At 49.5% G+C, this 16386-nt stretch overlaps 2 protein-coding genes across 2 annotated transcripts; both read right to left on the reverse strand.

Annotated features, from left to right (window-relative positions):
- Positions 1–30: 30 nt before the first annotated feature.
- ENDOG (endonuclease G) lies at positions 31–3024 on the reverse strand. Its single transcript, XM_067309262.1, has 3 exons — positions 2482–3024; positions 1866–1975; positions 31–1075 (listed from the first exon to the last, which is right to left on the reverse strand). The coding sequence occupies exons 1-3, from the start codon at positions 3007–3009 to the stop codon at positions 790–792; spliced, it is 924 nt and encodes a 307-aa protein (XP_067165363.1). The 5' UTR covers positions 3010–3024; the 3' UTR covers positions 31–789.
- A 736-nt stretch (positions 3025–3760) lies between these two features.
- TBC1D13 (TBC1 domain family member 13) lies at positions 3761–16157 on the reverse strand. The gene is made up of 12 exons (XM_067309261.1): positions 16116–16157; positions 15899–15972; positions 15261–15301; positions 14715–14776; positions 14319–14418; positions 12795–12877; positions 12477–12636; positions 11464–11671; positions 10441–10604; positions 8751–8911; positions 8457–8514; positions 3761–7377 (listed from the first exon to the last, which is right to left on the reverse strand). The coding sequence occupies exons 1-12, from the start codon at positions 16136–16138 to the stop codon at positions 7312–7314; spliced, it is 1200 nt and encodes a 399-aa protein (XP_067165362.1). The 5' UTR covers positions 16139–16157; the 3' UTR covers positions 3761–7311.
- Positions 16158–16386: the final 229 nt, after the last annotated feature.

The raw sequence follows: 16386 nt of genomic DNA on the forward strand, positions 1-16386 counted from the left end.
GCCCTGTGGACTTCACAGTTTAAGTCAGCATAAGAAAGTCAAAATACAGTCTTTATGCCAGGAAGCTGTTCCTGTCCCACAGCGTCCCCTTTAACTCGCAGGCTTCATCCCTCCAACAGCAGGAAGGGCTGGAGCTTCAGTTGGGCCTCAGAGCTAAAGCACGTAAGTGCATCTTGTAACAGTTGGCTCTAATTATGAGGCCTTAAACTCCATTTACAGTGAGATCAAGCAAGAAGACATCTGGAAAAGCTGGCTCTGTCCTCCCCCTTACTGTTTAGGCATTCAGGGCTTTGGTAAAAGCAGATAAGAAGCAGTCAATACTTTGAGTTTTCAAAGCTTTACTGCTAAAAACCATTTTCTAAAAGAAAACAGATTATACAATCCTTTGGCCACAGAAAGGCAGGGACTTCCCCCTCTCCCCCTGTACCCGTCTTGCACCTATCCTTCCCTGCCAAATATCGGAAATTAAGTAACTTCCCTTTGTCTCTTAATGAGCCACACACAACTCAAAGGGAACGATTTACGGGAGTATCCCTGGTACTGCAATTTATGGGCAAATGATGGAGATGCTACTATGGTGTCAAGGGCTCAAGAGCCTCCTGTAGGACCTGCCACCAAGACTGGCCTTGCACATCCATTTCAATATCACCCTTCCTCCAGTTTCATGTAGAGAGAAGCACTGATTTGACTCTAATTCTGCACATGTAAAATTGCGCAAGGAAACACGATTCTGCTAACTACTGCTGCACAGTCCCTGCCAGAGGATACCTTGATTTGTTTAGTCAGGGTTCAATGCTTGCTCCCAGCTGTGATGGCTTTTAAGTTATTTGTCTTCTTCAAGATGTTGGGGACAAATAGGAGCCCTGAGGCCCGCTCGATGCTCTCGATGGGAACCAAGAATCGTTCAAGCGGTATGTTCTCATCCACAGGGCTGTTGGGCATCACGTAGGAGCGCAACTCAATCTCCCCGCTCTCCTTCTCCAGGATGAGCACCTTGAAGAAATGGGTGGGAACGGCCACGTTGTTCTTCCCAATCACCTGGTATTTGACGTACATCTTCCCATCCGCTTCCATCCTGCACCAACAGCAATGACCTGTTACTGTTACCTCCTGGCCTGGTCCCACATCTACCCCCTCAGCCCTCCAGCACCACCCGAGTCCCCCCTCCAACACGGCAGAGAGCAGCCCTGCATCTACGTTAGGGATGTAAAAAGGTCACTGAAACAGAGGCTACGTGACATAGTGAGGTTGAGCAACGTGTCAGATCTGCTCCTCCAAATCGCTTCCCCGCCGTCTCATTTAACAGCCTTTCCAAGCTGTTTGCTGCTGCTGAAGAGATCTCAATTTGTGGAAACTGCTCTTCTCAGTGCTACAAAGATACTTGCAAATAAAGTTATGCTCTTACGAGGAGAACTAGGCTATAAAATAAAACCTAGAAGCTTTATACTGCAGCGAAGGCCTAATGCCTCTGCAGTCTAATTTGCTGTTACATACTGCTGGATTAGTAAAGACTGCAAATAAAATCCTTGCATTTTATCTCAAGAAAGCAGTACTAGAATAGATGCCACAGTTCAATTACAGCAGCCAGGCAATAGCCACAGAGCTGGATCCTGCCTGGGAGAGGTCCGACCCTACCTACTCCTGAAATGATCTACTAAATTGGAAATGGGCAAACTAATCCCAGCCCCAAGAAAGCACCTGTCTGCAGGCCCTCTGCACACAGCTGGACTTGCTTACTGAACTGGGGCTGAGCAGATCACTTCTGTTTGGGTGCACGCTCAGGAAACAGCGAACCCTCAGCCTAGTTGAATTCCACAGCGTGATGCACCTCTTGAGCGCGGTCCCAGCACAACCCTCGTACTTACCTGGGCAGGAAAAGGGGACCTGTGCAGACGTACACGTTCTTGTTGTTCCTAGCCAAACTTCTGCTGTACTTCTCGAGGTTATTCCAGGCATTCTGGTTTAAATGGGGATCCTAGAAACACAGGCAGGGCGACGCAGACAGGAAGGTCAGTCGCCAGGGGATTTCCTCATTGTTCAGAGTTTTCCTAATAATAACATGCGACTTTGTATAACGCTTCTCTGTAAGGTGCTCAGGGCAATGCTGAAGAGGCCACGAGTCACCTCCACTCTGGAAGCTGCCTAAGGAGGGGTCCTGGTTTGCCCCCCAGGAACAGGCCCCCCAGGTTTCAGGCCCTCATTTTTGCGAGCGTTTGTCCGAGTATTTAACTTTACTCCCGCAATGTGCCATGCTGAAGTAACCGGGGTCTTTCCGACGGCAAGAGAGGCGCACCGGCAGGCGCGTTTGCGGGACCAGCGTGTCTCGGTTTGGCACGACACACGCCACCCCCGAGCGAGCGTAGTCGCTTTCAGCCCCGCTTTGCCAGGGCGGCTACGGAGCCGGGCGGGAGGCAGGGCCGGGGACGCCGAGCGAGGCCCTCGGCCGCCGTCCCGTGCCGTCGCGTCCCGCCGGGGCCCTACCTGCGGGGCGACGTTGCTCAGGTAGAAGGTGTCCCCCATGGCCTTCTGGCTCCACCGGTGGTTGGCGGCGGCGGCCAGGTGGCCGCGGTCGAAGCCGCTGCCGCGGTAGTCGGCGTTGGTGGCGCGGTGGTACTCGTGCACCGAGTCGTCCTCCCGGAAGGCGCAGGCGGCGCGGTCGGAGGCGCCGCGGAGCGTGTCGCGGTTGAGCCGCTCGATGACCCAGAGCGCGCCGCGGCTCCGCGGGTCGTAGCACAGCACGTAGGACTCGCGGCTCCGCAGCTGCGCCAGCCCCGGCAGCCCGTACTTGGCGAGATCGGCGCCGCCCGAGCCGGCGGGCTGCGGCGGCCCGGCGGCCGCCAGCACCGGCACCACGGGCAGGCGGCCCAGCAGCCCCGCCGCGCCGCCCCCGCCGCCGCCCTCCTCGCCCTCGCCGCGCCGCCGCCGCGCCGCCGCCGCCGCGAGGGCAGCGCCCAGCCCGGCGCCCAGGGCCAGCGAGGCCCCGGGCAGCAGCCAGCGGCCGCGCAGCATGGCCGCTCCCGCTCCGTGCGCCCGGCCGGCCGCCTCTTAAAAGGGCAGCAGGGGCGGGTGCGCCGAGGCCGCTGTCGCCCACACGCAGGAGCGTCGCCGCTTTAAGAGCTAGAGAGCGCCGCTGCCCGCGGGGCCGCCCCGAAACGCCTCCGAGGCGGAGGTGCAAAGAAACCATTTTATTAGGGCAAACCAGAGAACGGCGTCAAACGGGAGGCCCGGCGGTCACAGCACGACGCTCGCAGGAGAAGTTACAAAAATAAAGCGCGGAAGAAGTTAATAAACCGGCACAGACCGCCCGTCCCTTCCCCAGCTGGCTCCCGGCGGGGCCCGTGCGCGAGTCCGGCTCCTGCCTTCCCCACGGCCGCGAGTGGCAGCAGGCCGCGCCGCTCTCCCTCCCCGTCGCGGTATTCCCGGTTGCGGCGTTACCTTTCAAGTATTCCTCGGGAAAAGCCAACGCTCCCCCGACTCTTCCCGCTCGCTGCGGGACGAGGCAGCGGGGGCTCGGCGAGGGCAAGCCAAGCACAAGCGCGCCAGAGCGGAGGCGGCAAGGCGGAGGCATCGGCTCGTCCGTGCAGATCCGCAACGGGCTCCAGCGCTCTGCCCCCACAGCACGCTTCCACCCGCAGCCACCCAGCACGGGGCCTCTCGGCTCCTCTCGGTCACTACTGAGGAGGGCACTGAGAAATACTGTAGTTATCAGTGTAGCAGCGTTAACTCCGAGCTCAACAAGGTGAGTCACATCACCAAGAGATGTTTGCACAAAGCCACCAGTTTAGCTAAAGGAAACATTGCAAAAAATAGTGTTTAAAAAGCAGCCTAAAACAAGGAGTTTTAGAGTGGTGAGGTGTTCTCTATACCCTGTTCTGACACAGTTCTTTCCAGTCGACATAAAAAGCATTACTTTGGAAAACTACCAGATTTGTTGCTCTCTTTTTCTAGGAAAGGGTGTTTTAGGCTAAAAGGTGCAAGGCTAAAACAAAATCACTGACACTCATTAAGAGAAAATAGCCTCTGTTTTCCCAAATACCCCAGACTCCCCTAAAGCAGCCTATGACCTTCATTCCACTCACTGCCAAACTGAATAATTCTGCATTAGGTCATGAAATTCAAACTCAAAAAAATCAGTGTTCTGAGCGATCACAACTGACTACTTAATCTCTCATATCCCATTTCTTCTACCTTATTGTCAAAGCTACAAAATTTCCAGAGGCCTGAGTTACAGCAAGGTGAAAGAAGGGTAGAGTGGATCTTTTTTCCTCATCAGGAGGGACCATCTCTTCCCACATCCAGCATAGTTTTCTATTTTTCCTCCCAGGAAAGCGTCCCCCTTCCCCTGGTTGGCAGTAGTCCTGCCTGCAAGGAATGCTTAGCAAGAGCTCTTTAAACTTCCTCTAGTTGGGCCCCTGCAAAGCAAGGGCTCCTCAAGGCACCCTCTCAAGTCTAACACCTTCAGGCTCTAGGAACTGCTGCTTCAACCAGTCTTGCTGCTCTCATCCCTGATCTGCTACTGGGGAAGTTGGAGGTGGAAATGTCTCAAGCGCAGAGCAGTCGTTACTTGGCCACACAAGCAAGGAACTGCCATGGGCTAGTTAATGCTGTCCGACCTCAGCAACATCACCAACAGCCTCAAGGAATGAAGCCAAGGTAACTCATCAGGAGAGTCAAAAGCTTTTCTCCCCTCTGAAAATGCACTTTTGCCCTTAAAGAAAGGTACTGGAGACCCTTTACAACCTAGGAATGAAAGAGGCTGCATGCTGCCTGTACCCAGCCAGCCTTCTGCACTGCTACGCCGATAGCCACCTCCCTGCTATCTTCCCTCAAGTGTTTGTGATCTACAGTCCAACACTCAGGTCAGAGCTGGGGCAACTCCACTGCAGTGGAAGCCAACTTCAGGGCCCAAATACTACTCTGAGAACAAGCAGAAGTTCATCAGAAAGTAGCGTTTGAATCCTGATTAGCCTGCTGCCTTTTCAGGTTATTTTAAGGAGACTTCTAGACATTCAGAGAAGGAATCCTTGTTCCTGTTAGCAGTGAAAAAACACAGCTTAGGGAGACCCAGCACTTACTGGGGGGACCTGAACTGGACGGCCCAGGAATTCAGGGAGGCGAGAGCCAAACTTGTGCATGGAATGTAAGAGAGCAACAATATTTACAGCAGTTTGGAGGCAGAAGCATTTTGTAGGAGGTCCAGTCCTGCCTAGGAGTTTCATCCTCCAGTTCTACGTTTGTGTCTACCAGCTTTATGTTTAGTCATAAAAGGTCCGACTATTGGCCTCTCTAGTGCAGAGTACCTAAGAGCTGAGCCCATGAGACCAGCTAGAATAGCTCGGGATGGATGCTCTTCCTGCCTCCTATCACTGTGGTTAGAGCGGGCAGGATGCCCCATCACACATCTGTCCTGTTCTATCAGTTCCATATTTCTTGGAGGAAAAATCTACCCTCTAGAAAGGATTACAGCACAGAGGGATACTGCTAGCCACAGGCATTAGCTACAGATTGTTTAAATCTCCAGGTGCTCATGCTCCACTACAGCAGCAACACCTGGCTGCACCTCTGTCACTAGAGCATCTTCTGAAGAGTCAGGAAAAAACTGCTTGGGGTTGCTAACAAGAACATAAGAACATGTTTCAACCTGCTCTTCACCCATCCTTGTGACAATTACAGTAGTCTGTAAAGAACTGGCCTTAGCTGAAGGAAATAACACTAGTACAAAGCTGAATGCTGACAACACCCCTCTTGCTAGGGCCTTTCTAGGCCATCAGCAGCATAAGCAGATCTTAGAAAGTAAAAGACTGACCTTTAACATATTGGTACCCATAAATACAGAAAAGTGCAGTGTCAAACAGCTATGCAGAGGTGAGCCAGCATAGCACAGAAAAAGAGAATAAAGCATGCTGGATTAGTGTTCACTCAAGAGCTTTTGCGCAGTCGGAGCACTTGGGTGCTCCAGTTCCTCCCTATGAGGAGGATTACGGTTTCTGATCAATCTGACATTCCTGAAGGTTAACATTTCTCATTCACCTAAGCCTGATCCACTGTATTTGAAATGCAAGTTTCCCTCTCAAGAGGGACAAATGTCCAATTCAGGACAGTCACTCCAACAGGACTGGTACACAGAGAAGTGGACCATCCCCTGGAGTAAGCTAGTGACTGAAATGCTTGTATCCCCACTGGATTACACCAGAAAAAGGCAGGTCTGACCTAAAAGCGAAAACCTCTTCCTGGCAAGAAGTACTGTTAGACAATTTCAAGGTCACTGTGACCACAGCTTATGCAGGGCAGTATTATGCAAGTCACCGAGGCAGAAAACCCCAATGTCATGCCAGTATAAGCCCCTAAATACAGCTGCCTTCACAGCATGCGACTAGATGCCCATTTCTTGTGTTTCAGAATCCTGATTGTGGCTGGACGTCCTCCAGTGCAGAGCTAGGAAAGCAGCACTGCTGCTGCTGATCACAGACAGCTAGAGGTCTCAGCCTCCCTGCAGCAACAACCTCCTGCTCTAAGGCTGTGCGTAATAAGGCTCGACTTAATCAAACTACGCTTCCCTCATTGATTAAAACCACCATAGTCTATCTTTCAAGGAGACCTTGTGGATAAGGCGATTCTGGATTCAGGCAACTTCAGTGCACAAAGCAGCCAGCTGTAACTGTGTCCAGCCATCTCAGCTTCTCAAGGTCTCTCTTCCATGTGATGGAGTCCAAACAGCTGGATGTCAGATGACACTCACCAGAAGCTGATGCAGTCTTCCTTTTTGCACATCCCAGCGATGGCTAAGTGCAGACATGAAGGAGAAGAATCCAGAAGCTAGGTGAACGGCAGGATGAGTGACTTCAGTGGGATACATTCTATTTACAGGAGAAAGATCCTCCTCTACTCATCCACCAACTTCACTGGGTCCAGCCTGTCCCTTCCTCATCAGAAGTTACTCCATGTGAGCATACTTCCATAATGCAGAAGGATTTCATCCCACAGGACTTGAGGGATATGCAGATAGATGGTTTCTTTCTCCCCAGACTTAAAGTCATTAAAAAAAAAAGATACAAAGAACTGCTTTTGGCAGTACGAGGCATTTGAGATTTGAAAAATATGGAGTGCAGGACCCAAGTAGATGGGGAAGTAATCAGTCCTTGACCTAATAAATAGAGTAGAAGGAAATCTTCAAGGTGGCCAGTTGCCAAAACACAAAACTTGAAGTCCTGCAGAGACCTCTAGGAACTTTAATGCACCACACTGTATGGGGGCATCTCCTAGGATCCACTGCCATGCAGTTTCTCTGACACCTTTTGTCAGGCTCATGGACTATTTGGAATCCTGAAGTTCCTTTGCCTTCTTCAAAATCAGGTGAACATCAGAGATAGGATAATCCTGCATCAAAGAAACAAAGTGATTTAAGTGCCTCCTTAACATTCCTTGCACGCACCATTCCATCCAAGCAGGGCAAACCTTGACAGTAGCATTCTTGGCCACACTAACACCCCTAAGCTTGAAGTTAAATATTATCATCTTCAGTTACTCCCCTAACAACTGTTTCCTGGTTTATTTTGTAACTGACCAAGCCTGAATACCCTTCAAGAAGGTTTTTTATTTCTCCTCCAAGGGTACAGCTAAGCTGGCTTGATACAAGTACTACCTTCATGCCAGAAAGCTTTATCAAAGCCAGTACCTTGCACAGCCCAAAGCAGGAACTGGCAGAATCAAAGATATCCTACTGTTCAGTGCAGGTGTTTTCAACCTTGGGCTCTCACAGACCTCAGAACTAAACAAAAGCCACTTGCCAACAAATTTAAGACTGTTATACAGGGTTTCACATCTTTGCTGGAAAATATTCAGTTATTTGCAAACCAAAACAAGGTTAAAAAAACTCTAGTCTAAGAACAGAAGTTCTTTGTAGGGTAGGAAGGATGCATAAGTGAAAGAAGGCTTCATTTTAATGGTGGTGCTGGACTTCAGACAGCAGTGCTGTGTCTCACAAACACAAGACCAGAGAAGGAACACTACTCTGAAATGGGGGCCACTACTATTGTAGCACCAAGATGTAGCAGAAAAGGCAGGGGAGGAGGGGGGAAGGAGAAGAGATCCAGACAGAGCTAGGAAAACAAAATGGACAGCATACAGCCATCTTCTGCATGTGGAAGTGAAAACCCAGTTAGCAGTATGGGGAGCAGAGACAGACAGACACCACCACCAAGAAAACCCAAGCAGTTAAAGTAGTCATTTGTCTTAAGCGAGGTCAGTTTGCCAGTGGGGACCACGGTGTGCAAAGACTCACACTTCCAGTAACAGGCATGCTGTAATACCAAGCTTAAGATTTTTCTGCATGCAACCATCAGAAATCTGGTATTTCTCTTCACCCAGGCATTCTCCTACCATCTCCTAGGGTCATCATGCTCTCTCACAGTACTATTTCAAGAGATTTTCAGATTTTCAAAGTATTTATTTCTTACCTGTAGCAGCCTCATGTTCAGAGTGAAGTCTCCTTCCAGCAACTGATCCCGGATTAGTCTGAAAGACAGAAATTAATCCGGCTACTTCTGATTCTTTACAGAGAAACTTTAAAAATGGGCCACAGAGTGCCCTTACAGATGCTTTTGAGAACACTTTCTCCATCATTGTGACAGACGACTATAGCGCGTTCACCAGACACACTAATACGTGCCTGTAGAAGACTCCTGCATCCATGAATTTAGGCAAAGGAGGGAAAGAAAAGGGCAGTAAAGAGCTGCTATCTCTATACTTACGTCAACATGGCACAACAGACGAGCAGAAGAAAATCAAAGCGCTTGTCATCGGCAAAGAGGGAGTCCCAGATACGGATGACGTCTGGCAGCAGGAACTCTTGGGACAAGAGCAGCGTCAGCCAGCGGAAGGCAAAGAACTGAGGTTTGATGTTCTGTTCTTGCTGTCAGACATGCACCAGGCAAAGAATGAGTACGTGCTCTCGGCCAGTTCCCTACAAGTAAGAGATGCACCCCATGTTTCCATCCCCATCTCCACCCTGATATAGCTCCAGGCTGCCAACTCACACTGCAGCATCAGCAAGTCCACCACCTCCTTTGAAGGCTCTACACTTAAGTTGGATCAAGAGAGACAGTTCTTCAGCGCCACCATACTCTATGTCTATAGACAAGTCAGAAAATGCCCCTCTCTAAGACATGGAGTAAAGGAACCTTTCCTTTCCTAAAGGCACTGGTTGGGTTAGTCCAGTTAAACTTCCCAAGCAATCTGAATGTTCCCATTTGAACAGCATTTATCTCCGAAGCTACAGCCCTCCCTCTCTAGCAGAGATACTGTTTTGATCACGATTGCCTCTCCTTTCCAGAAGTCCTGTATTTATCAAAAGTTTACTCTTTACAGAAAGAAACAAAGACGGAGCAGAGCTCATACTGATGGCCAGTAAAAGATACCATAAGCAATTTTAGCCTGTAGCTTTCTTGTTTTCTACTGTCAAAACCAAAGGATCATAAGTTTAAGCAAGGTCAAATGAGTCAGGATTCTGATGATCCAGGACTAGCTGAAGCACAGCCAAGACCATTTCCTGCTGGCCAAACAGAAGCAGTTTATTTTCTCCCCACTGAATCAGCCTTCAACCAACACTGTAGGTTGCATCACTGTGCTGACAGACTGAATTTTGTCTGTCAAGAACAAGAAACATCCTGAGCTCTCTAAATGCAAGAAATATCAACATGATTTGGTGAAGGGTGGAGTAACAAGAACAGCTTTTCCTTCCAAGTTCTCCTTGGACTTTCACACTAAAAGGACTGTAAGACCTCAAGTTGTTTTCAGCAAAAGCTGCCTTCCAGATGTTCTGTAATCCCTCTACCAAAACACATAAACAACCCAAAGCACTCAGAGGTCCTTGGATGAAGAAAAATGATAGAGTTAGATGGGCAGGATGATCCAACTTGCTGGATTTACTTCCACAGTGATCTCCAGGTAGTTTAAGTTAGTGCTGTCAGGGCATTCAGTGGCAACAGAGGTATGACTTTTTTTTAATTTTATTTTTGTAATTAAAAAGACAGAAACACAATCCCTGTAACCTCAGTTTCCAAGGAACTTTACAGGAAAACTCATGTTTGGCCTGCTGACAGGAAGAAAGTACAGACTCCAGTTCCAACTAAGCCTCAACACAGGTGACCAGGGATCATGGCCAAGTCACTTCAGAGTCACAACTGGCAGCTTTGCAAAATTGTTTGCTTTCACAGCCACGCATGGGAGGAAAGCTTTGCTGCGTCAGCTCGCTCTGAGCTTACTCCAAGGAGAGACTGTTTCAGCCCATAGATAAGACAGCCTTTGCCTGTGGGCAAAGTTCTTTATATGCTCTCTCAACCTTTCTACTCAAGCACAGTAACAGTTTAACAAGATTGGTTCACTGTTAAGTCCCACTCCTCACATTCCAACCAAGACTCAGAGAAACACCTAGCTCCTCACCAGTTTCAAATACAGCTCCACATCTTTCTCCTTCAGGGTGGAATAAACCTTCTCCATTTTGTAGGTAATGCCACACTGAGAATCATCCAAGCTCTTAATGAAGTTGTCCCGAATCTCAGCCATTAGGTTGGTAAAGCAGAAAAACGTGTCTGCTTCAGCATGCTCTGAAAAAGATGATGAGGGAATAGAGAAAGCATCACTGACAGAGGCACCCAGACTTAGAACTGCTCTTGCTCAATAACCTGGCAGCTGTACTGGATCCAAGCAGAAGATCCAACAAGATCTTGGCTTGTTTGGTCTGGGACAAGTTTAGGCACAGTCTTTTTTGGCTAAAAAGAGTCTACAGAGCCACGATAAATACAGACCTCGTATCAAACACAAGGTCTTCGTGACATGGGGTCAGGAACCAGTTATCTGTGTGTGAGAACACCATCTGCTCTCCCTGCTGCCTGCAAACACCCTCAGAGCTCCAGTGAAGTAGGAATAACAGGCCAAGTTCTCCCACTTCATCCTCTTTTATAAGGTATGTACAGTACAAGCAAACAATAGCTTATAAGTCACTTAAGTTTCAGTCAGAAAGTGCAACTTAGACCCATGCAAAAAAAAAAAAACCAAAAACAACCAAACAAAAAGAAAATACTCACTTCCCATATCCTTATTACTCAGAGCCCCCTGGGTTTCTGTCAGTTCACTAGGGTCCTAAAAATTCCTCATCTCTTGCCCTATTCACTTTTTTCCCCCCGATCACTTGAAATATACTATTGGTATTTTGATAGTTTTCTGTCCCCTCTGTAACACAACCCTCTCGGTTGAGTTTCAAAGCTCCCAGCACAATCTGTTCCTAAGCCTCAGCTGGGCACTAATTCAGGTTAGTAAACATCATTTCCTGCAGATCAGTCCCCCCCTGGAGCCCATCACTGCATGCCAGAGTTCTCTCAAGAGAGTCCCATTCCTGAACCAGTTCTTTACACAAAGAGCATGCAGTATGACAGCCACTACCGAGCAGCTAAAACAGTCTCTCACCTTTCCACTCGCTGTTAGGATCTGTAGCAAAGGTGTAGTAAAGAGGCCCCACTATTTCATTCATCCCCTGAACGTACGCTATCCCGGGGTTCAGCTTGGCATAGATGAACAGGATTCGCTCCACCACTTCCCAGTGAGCTTCACAGCCATTGGGCAGAACTTCATACTCGCTCAGAGAATTAGGAGGTGTTTTAAGAGGGGAGCTCACCTGAAGAGCAAGGTAAAACTAGGGCTGATTCAGGGTAACCAGCTGGTACAGACAGTTTCTTACACGTGACAAGCTTGGCTCTTAATACACATAGCTCCCCAGATTTGGGTAGCATATCCTAAGCAGGCAGGTATTGACAAAAATCAAGACAGGTAACTCAGGAAGCACAAAGGCACTGAAATCTTAGCACTGGCTATGTTTGAAGAACAAACCAGTCTGAACAGCAACAGACAGTCCCCCCAAATCATAGCATAACCTGCACCCATGCAGTAAGAAAACGTAGCAGTTCCACTTTGTTAGTAATGGAGGAAAGAGAACAAAGCTGTAATACTAGCAAGCTGCCTCCCCCAACAGCAAGCGTGCGGTGTTAACACACTAACACTCACGAGAGGAAAAATACAACACATGTTTCTGCAGATACTCAGCTCTTTTCTCCCTAACTCCAGTGGTATGAGATCCAGTTCTGGAAGACTATGCAAATTTAACTTCAGTGAATTTACCCTTCAGTGCCTTGCTCCCATGCAGGAAGACGTATAGGTCAGGCATAATCTACTCACATCTTCCTGCAACTCTTACTTCCACCAGAAGTCAGGAAGAAAAACCTTAAGATTAAATACACCTATAATTCCTTACCAGCTGTCAGGAATGTCAACTGTCTAGCTACTAGAATACATAGCATCAGCTAGGATATTAGTATAATTCCCTCACACAAGCAGAGGCAGAGAGGAAAAAGAGCCTAACAAATGCCATTCCCCTTATCAGCTATGATGCCTTGCCCTATGGGCAGCCCTCACATAGATCTTACGTTTGTAACCCCACTGCGGTTTCGCGCCACTGTCTGCGACTTGAGTGTGGTCTGCTCTACCCGCTTGCGCAGCGTCTCAAACTCATTTTGAGGGTCCAGGATTAAGAGGCAGGGGTAGTCTGTTGGGCGCTGGAAGAATGCCATGTCAGGGTACAGCCTCCTAGAATGGATACAGGAGGAAATCAAGTATAAGAAGAAGGAAGTACATGCTCTATCTGAAATGGGAGGGTTGGTTTAATATTAAACTTAATTTTCAAAGTACAAAGTGTTAACTAAAACACTCTGCTTCAGAAACCTGAGTCATTATGCCTCACGTACCTGACATCTTTGTCGATCTGGAGAAGCACCTCGTTATCCTTGAAGTAGGTATTCCATCGGCTGTCTGGGTTTGGATTGAGGGGCTAAAGAAATAAACGACATAAACATAACAAACAAGTTTCATTTGTACCAAATCCTCAGCAAATACACACGGATTTAACATTTGTGCTGTCCCTCTACCAGCCAGTACTAGCACTCTCCTAGCACACCAGGTTTAATCTTTGTTCTTACTAGCTACATTTAGTGTTGTTTCTTCAGACAGTATTTACAGTGCAGGAAGTGGACCAGTGTCTGGAAAACAAGTGAGGATGCAGAATCACTTAGAGAGGCAGAAGCCAACATTTTCAATCTCTTTTCTCCTGTCTTTTAATGTCTTTATTCGCAAAATCAGGTATCCCATCCTGCGTGAACAGGATTCCTGATTGCAGCTCCAGCTCCTGCAACGGGCACAGTCTTTACACCTAGTGTTAGGGTCACCCTCAGTACTCCCGTGTTGCAGTTATTGGTTGCAGGTATCCGCCACCAGCTCAGCTCTGAGAGGGCTGATTAAGCATCACCAGTGTGCCCAGGATAAAGGAAATACATATTAATACAAACAGCCTATCCTGTATCTGACCAGTTTTCCCATATGACAAACTTAACTCCCTCTTCCCCCACCCCAGCACATACTTTCTTCTCCCTAGATCAAGATCCATGAAAAGTTAACAATCACCTGTGAGACAGAAAAAACCCTGTAACGTTCCAGGAGATCCAAAGATCATCGTAATGTGCCAACGCCTGGACTGTTACAAACATGCTGGTTACAGCACCAAGCCTTCCAGAGACCACAGCAGCACAGATGACTGTACACCAGCAGAGGAGTTCATGTTCAGGACAAGACATGCGAGCAGTTGTACCATTTTATAGTCTCGTCCGATCAGTTCCTTCACCCCCTCCCTTAACACATACACTCTTAATTGCACTTTCAGAGAAGCAAAAAGCCAGGAGATACAGCAAAAATTAAAAAATAAAATAAGTATTAAAAGAGAATCACACAGTCAGCAACAGAACTAGAAATAAATGAGTCTCCTGCCTCCCATGGTCATAGTCCAACCCGACTGCTGCTTCTTTTACAGCCTCCATTCGACTGCTGCTTCTTTTACAGCCTCCATTCAGAGTAGCCTGTTCTGAGTCTATCCATGGAAATTACTTCCCAGGAGAACATCTCCTTGCTAGAAGCATCTCTTGTGACCCTCTCCTGTTCTCTAGGAGACCCATAGCCCGGGGAGCCAGCTCCAAAAGAGGGGAGAAGGGATACGTGTAGTTGAGAACAGCTCCCTTCATAGCTATTGGTGCTCTGCCAATAATTCAGGCTGAAGGCTACTAAGACAGAAGTGCAGAGCTGGTACCTAGGAACATTCCCTCCTGCCAGCAGGGCAAAATAGTCTGAAAAATGAGCCAAGAGCAGCCTAGGAGTTTAACTCCAGAACAACAGTTCATAACTTTGGGGAACCTTCTGCAACATAAAGGCTGAACAGCACTTACGTGATCTTCTAAGGTCACATCTTCCCTGGAAACACCCAGGTTGGCTTTGGCAATCCCAGGCTGGATAATCATTTCCTTCAGGAACTGGGAATACAGATCCCTTAACGAGAGAAACGGGAATTTGTGATGAAGCAGAAGATTAAATCAATGTAAGTACCCAGACTGAGTTCAAATAGATCTTTCTGTGCCAGCTTGCTAGCCAGAAAACATTTGATTTGCTCTTCAGTTGAGTTCAAGTAAGAGGTCAATCCATCAACCCCATGAGACAGTCTACAGAACAATGCATTCCACACGAGAACACTTCATTTTTTATGTAGGTACTTAATTATTTAAGGAACTATTCCACTTCTCTACAGATATCATTAGAAATAAGGGAACAAGTATAGATCTCCTCACCTCTGCTTCTTCAGCAAAGAGCTCCATAAGGCTTTCTCTAAAGGGAGGTAGTTCAAGAGTATCTGTACAGAAGAAAGACGCACAAATATTAGTCTTTGAAGCATGAGCTATTAGACCTGCAAGATCAGCAAACCAAACACAGCAGCTAGAACTGGCTCTCTCAAACAACTGGGAGCTTTCTCCAGAAAGCCTAGTGCTTTGCCAAGGTACAGTCAGGAGTATTGCAGGGACAGGTTTTCAAAATAGGCCTATTCTCATGGCTGATCTATAGCAAAGCTGATTGAGTTGTACTGCTAGCTTAATACTGTGCTCATGCAAAGAGCAGACAGCCACTTTTTACCATCCAAAATAATGGCTGTCCTATGAGTACATGCTATTGCCGTTGGGCCAGTGCTAATCTCCACAGACTACTGTTAATTTAGAGTGGATTTTAAGTTCCATATTTTTACTTTTGTTTATGATTTTACGTGCCCCAAAATATTTTCTGTACTTGAGCAACCCGAAGCATCACTTGCAGGAAACAGAAGCTCCCCAAGCAAAACCCACCTTCCAGCACAGGCAGCGCAGCCCACCATCAAAAGGGATTCCTGTGAAACGTCAGGCAGAGAGACAGTTAAGTTAGCCCCGGCCTTCTCACTACGGTTTGCAGGCGTCACCATGTAAACAGCAAGAGAGCACGCTTTCTCCCCGCAGGTAAGAAGCTTCCAAAGGGGCCCTAGAGGGGTTATACACGATGCCAAACCTGCTGGCGCCGCTCGCAGAGGAGGTGCCTGCGGCAGGCACCATGGGCACAGAGGGACGGGAGACCACGCAGCTGACACAGAGCGGAAGCGACAGGACCCCCAAGCGCTCCAGAAGGAGGGCGAAGGAAGGGTCGGCCTGGAAGTTTGTGCCTGCGCCTGAAGACCAAGCAGGCCGCCACGGCCGGCGGGAGACCGCCGCGGCGCTGGCTCGTCACCTCCAAGACCCGCCTGCCGGGCACGGAGTCCTGACACCCGCCGCTTCGTTAAACGCTTCGGAGCGGGTCAATTGGCGGGAGCAGAGACGACCTGCGGCTGCCGGGCTGCCCTCGAGCCTGACACCCGGCTCGGTGCCTTGCGGCAGGCCCAGCCCCGCGGGGGCAGCACCGGGCCCAGCACCGCCGTGCTCCCCCCCCCGCCCCGGGCCGGGCCGGGGCCACTCACCGCTGAAGCAGAGGTCGCGGAGCTTGGCCAGCGCCACCGTGGGTTCGCCCAGCACCTCCTGGAAGTCCGCGATCCTGCAGGGAGGGAGCAGGCCCGCGAGCCGCCAGCGGAGGCGGTGGTTAGTAACGGCCTGGCGGCCCCCCCCGCCCCTGGCCGCCCCCCGCAGCCCCGGGGAAGGGAAGGGCCGGGCCGGGCCGCGGGGCCTCGCCGCACCCACCTGCTCCGGTGCAGCCGCGACATGGCGGCCCCCCGCGCCCCTTCCCCGCGCGCCGCCTAAATGCTCCGGCTGGAAACCCAGCCCGCGGGATGGGGGGGAGACGGGGGGGAGCGGGGCAGGGCCCTGGAGGCCCCGCCCCGTTCCCATCCCCGTGGGCGGGGCTAGGTGAGACCACGCCCCCTCTTCGGACCACGCCCTCGGCGGGGGAGGGGTGCTGCGTTTCCCCACCTTCACCCCTGCCCTGGCGGCGTGAGGAGACGTGGCTGCACCT

This window comes from Apteryx mantelli, chromosome 21, assembly GCF_036417845.1.
Source record: "Apteryx mantelli isolate bAptMan1 chromosome 21, bAptMan1.hap1, whole genome shotgun sequence".
In the NCBI taxonomy this organism is placed as follows: domain Eukaryota; kingdom Metazoa; phylum Chordata; class Aves; order Apterygiformes; family Apterygidae; genus Apteryx; species Apteryx mantelli.